Raw genomic sequence first — 4,061 nt, forward strand, 5'->3', positions numbered from 1 at the left:
TAGATAGATAGATATAAGATAGATAGATATGGGATAGATAGATATGAGATAGATAGATAGATATGAGATAGATAGATAGATAGATAGATAGATAGATAGATATGAGATAGATAGATATGAGATAGATAGATATGAGATAGATAGATATGAGATAGATAGATATGAGATAGATAGATATGAGATGGATAGATATGAGATAGCTATTGGATATAACACTCATCATTCTTGACCCCAGAAGCTGACAATCTATTCAGTGTATATACAGGATTGTATTGTATTGGTTATATACACAGTGCACTGACCCAAGTGTTATACAGCAGATTATTAATCAGCCAATGCTGCCACCTGATGGACAGAAGAGGAACAGCATCAGTTCCAGGATGGGAGATTTAATGTGAAGCTCAGATACAGTGATATCACTTCTGACACTTCTCCTCATCTTCATGTTCTCTGCTTGCTGTCAGTGAATGAGACTCCTGTACACTAGGGGGCAGTGATCCTGTGCACAGCCCAGAGATGGATACAATATATCCAGTGTAGACAATACTGAACAGCCCAGACTAATATACTGTAGCTAAAACCAGGGGTTCAGCTTACAGGTGTTCTCATCCACTGACAGCAAGCAGAGGTCTTGACAATACTACTGTTGCAAAACTATAACTTCCAGCATACCTGGACGGCCGAAGGCTGTAGTTTTAGTTTTTTGTTTTAGTTGTAGTTTTGCATCAGTTGGAGGCACCCGGGTTAGGAAACACAGGAGTACATAGAAGATAGGGGCCCCATAGTAAATATCTATATGGGCCCCCACTTTCCAAGGGCCCCACAATCTTCACTTTGCTGCGTCGGCCCTTAGATATGGTGCAGATCCAGTGTCCGTTCTGGATCAGCACATGGTGGGAATTGACCTCACGACCAGTTTACGAAACCTGAGGCGGCCGGGGTCAGACGCCCGGGGAGCCCTGCGGTGACCCCTACTCCCCCCACCCACCATGAGGCTGCGCCAAAGCTTCCTTCTCTGCGCTGTTTTTGTCTCCATTTCCCTCAAGCCGTGTTCACATTGCGTTTTTGTCTTAGTTTCACCGTTTCCCTCAGGCCGTGTTCACACCGCGTTTTTGTCTTAGTTTCACCGTTTTCCTCCGGCCGTGTTCACACTGCGTTTTTTTTTCTCCATTTCACCGTTTCCCTCAGGCCGTCTTCACACCGCGTTTTTGTCTCAGTTTCACCGTTTCCCTCAGGCCGTGTTCACACTGCGTTTTTGTCTCAGTTTCACCGTTTCCCTCCGGCCGTGTTCACACTGCGTTTTTGTCTCAGTTTCACCGTTTCCCTCAGGCCGTGTTCACATTGCGTTTTTGTCTTAGTTTCACCGTTTCCCTCAGGCCGTGTTCACATTGCGTTTTTGTCTCCATTTCACCGTTTCCCTCAGGCCGTGTTCACACCGCGTTTTTGTCTCAGTTTCACCGTTTTCCTCCGGCCGTGTTCACATTGCGTTTTTTCTCCATTTCACCGTTTCCCTCAGGCCGTGTTCACACTGCGTTTTTGTCTTAGTTTTACCATTTCCCTCAGGCCGTGTTCACATTGCGTTTTTTCTCCATTTCACCGTTTCCCTCAGGCCGTGTTCACACCGCGTTTTTGTCTTAGTTTTACCATTTCCCTCAGGCCGTGTTCACATTGCGTTTTTGTCTCCATTTCACCGTTTCCCTCAGGCCGTGTTCACACTGCGTTTTTGTCTCAGTTTCACCGTTTCCCTCAGGCCGTGTTCACACTGCGTTTTTGTCTCAGTTTCACCGTTTCCCTCAGGCCGTGTTCACACTGCGTTTTTGTCTCAGTTTCACCGTTTCCCTCAGGCCGTGTTCACACTGCGTTTTTTTTCATCATTTCACCGTTTCCCTCAGGCCGTGTTCACATTGCGTTTTTGTCTCCATTTCACCGTTTCCCTCAGGCCGTGTTCACACTACGTTTTTGTCTCAGTTTCACCGTTTCCCTCAGGCCGTGTTCACACTGCGTTTTTTTTCATCATTTCACCGTTTCCCTCAGGCCGTGTTCACATTGCGTTTTTGTCTCAGTTTCACCATTTCCCTCAGGCCGTGTTCACACTGCGTTTTTGTCTCAGTTTCACCGTTTCCCTCAGGCCGTGTTCACACCGCGTTTTTGTCTTAGTTTCACCATTTCCCTCAGGCCATGTTCACATTGCGTTTTTGTCTCAGTTTCACCGTTTCCCTCAGGCCGTGTTCACACTGCGTTTTTTTTCATCATTTCACCGTTTCCCTCAGGCCGTGTTCACACTGCGTTTTTGTCTTAGTTTCACCATTTCTCTCAGGCCGTGTTCACATTGCGTTTTTGTCTTAGTTTCACCGTTTCCCTCAGGCCGTGTTCACACTGCGTTTTTGTCTTAGTTTCACCGTTTCCCTCAGGCCATGTTCACACTGCGTTTTTGTCTCAGTTTCACCGTTTCCCTCAGGCCGTGTTCACACCGCGTTTTTGTCTCAGTTTCAGCGTTTCCCTCAGGCCGTGTTCACACTGCGTTTTTGTCTTAGTTTCACCGTTTCCCTCAGGCCGTGTTCACACTGCGTTTCTGTCTCAGTTTCACCGTTTCCCTCAGGCCGTGTTCACACCGCGTTCTTTTCATCAATTGCACCGTTTTCCTCCGGCCGTGTTGACAATGCGTTTTTGTCTCCGTTTCGCCATTTCTGTCAGGCGGTGTTCAGACTGCGTTTTTGTCTGTTTTTCACTTTTTCCGTCAAGCCATTTTCACTCCGCATTCTCCCATCTGCAGCGATGCCTCCATATACTGTGGCGGAGATCAGCGCACGCCATTCATTTTAATGGCTCGAACTGAGTCGCCTATTGAATCGCTTTCCATAGTTATACGCTATTTTAATCAGGACTCAATAGCGCGGTTAAAATTTTCGTATACGGCCTGAACAGAATCGCTTAATGATTGGATTAAACGGCGTGGCCGCTCTGCGCCACCGTATATGTTGCCATCTTTTTCCTGTCTCCATTGTGACAGCTAACGCGTAACAGTAAAAACGCGGTGTAAGGGTATGTTCACACGGCGAAAACTTTCTGGCGCATATTATTTTACATGCGCATTTTCATCTGTAATCGTCAAAAAATGCTGCAACAAATTTTTATTTCACAGCAGCATTTTTGCAGATTACGGATGAAGATGCGCATTTTACGCCGTGTGAACGTACCCTGAAACCCCCCCCCCCCCCCCCCCAACAGTGCAAAAACATAGAAAAAAAAGTATACGTTGCAATCCTTGGACGCAGATTTTGCTGTAGCGTCCTTTTTAGCCTCCGTTACTGTGTACGTTATTTTCCTTTTCAAGGGTGTAAAATGTATAAATTGAACCGAAACAACGCGCCGTTTATTCGCAACCTCTTAAGAGGAAGGAATTCATAGACGCACAGGACTCGTATAATGTTATATTGACGGGCAGAGCGGCATTATGGGTATCCTAATGTCTGACAGATGGGAGGACTGGAGATGGAGGGCGCCATCTTTACAGGTCAAAGGGCAAATCGGCGGCGACAAGTATAAAGGCGATAAATGGCATTAATGGTGACAGGATCTCTTACCGCAGCTTCTCAGTGATCCCTCTAAAGGGTTAATCGATCCCTCAGAAGACGACTGGAGATCTGGTTTCGGTGTTCTGCCCCTTGAGGTAGGCCTCATAGACCGGACTGCTGCCTGTTACCCATAGCAACCAGTCATAGTCAGCTCCTAGCAACCAGTCACGGCTCAGCTTTCACTTTACCAGAGCAGTTTACAAAATGAAAGCGGAGCTCTGATTGGTTGCTAGGAGCTGAGCTGTGACTGGTTGCTAAGGGCAACACAGACAGGGTTTTCTTTTAAACCAGTGTTTCTCAACCAGGGTGCCTCCAGCTGTTGCAAAACTACAACTCCCAGCATGCCCGGACAGCCGTTGGCTGTCCGGGCATGCTGAGAGTTGTAGTTTTGCAACAGCTGGAGGCACCTTGGTTGGGAAACATTGTTTTAGGCTGGGTTCACATCACGTTTTTTGCCATACTGTTTTCAATCCGTTTTTCTAAAGA

General features: G+C 46.8%; 1 protein-coding gene across 1 annotated transcript in view; it reads right to left on the bottom strand.

Annotated features, from left to right (window-relative positions):
* TBX15 (T-box transcription factor 15) overlaps window positions 1-3,746 on the bottom strand; it is a 193,187-nt gene extending 189,441 nt beyond the window's left edge. The window contains exon 1 of the mRNA XM_056559989.1: window positions 3,585-3,746. Coding sequence (XP_056415964.1) covers window positions 3,585-3,681 — 97 coding nt within the window. The 5' untranslated portion in view covers window positions 3,682-3,746. The remainder of the gene's footprint in view (window positions 1-3,584) is intronic.
* Between the last annotated feature and the right edge of the window lie 315 nt (window positions 3,747-4,061).

This window comes from Hyla sarda, chromosome 2 (assembly GCF_029499605.1).
Source record: "Hyla sarda isolate aHylSar1 chromosome 2, aHylSar1.hap1, whole genome shotgun sequence".
In the NCBI taxonomy this organism is placed as follows: Eukaryota; Metazoa; Chordata; class Amphibia; order Anura; family Hylidae; genus Hyla; species Hyla sarda.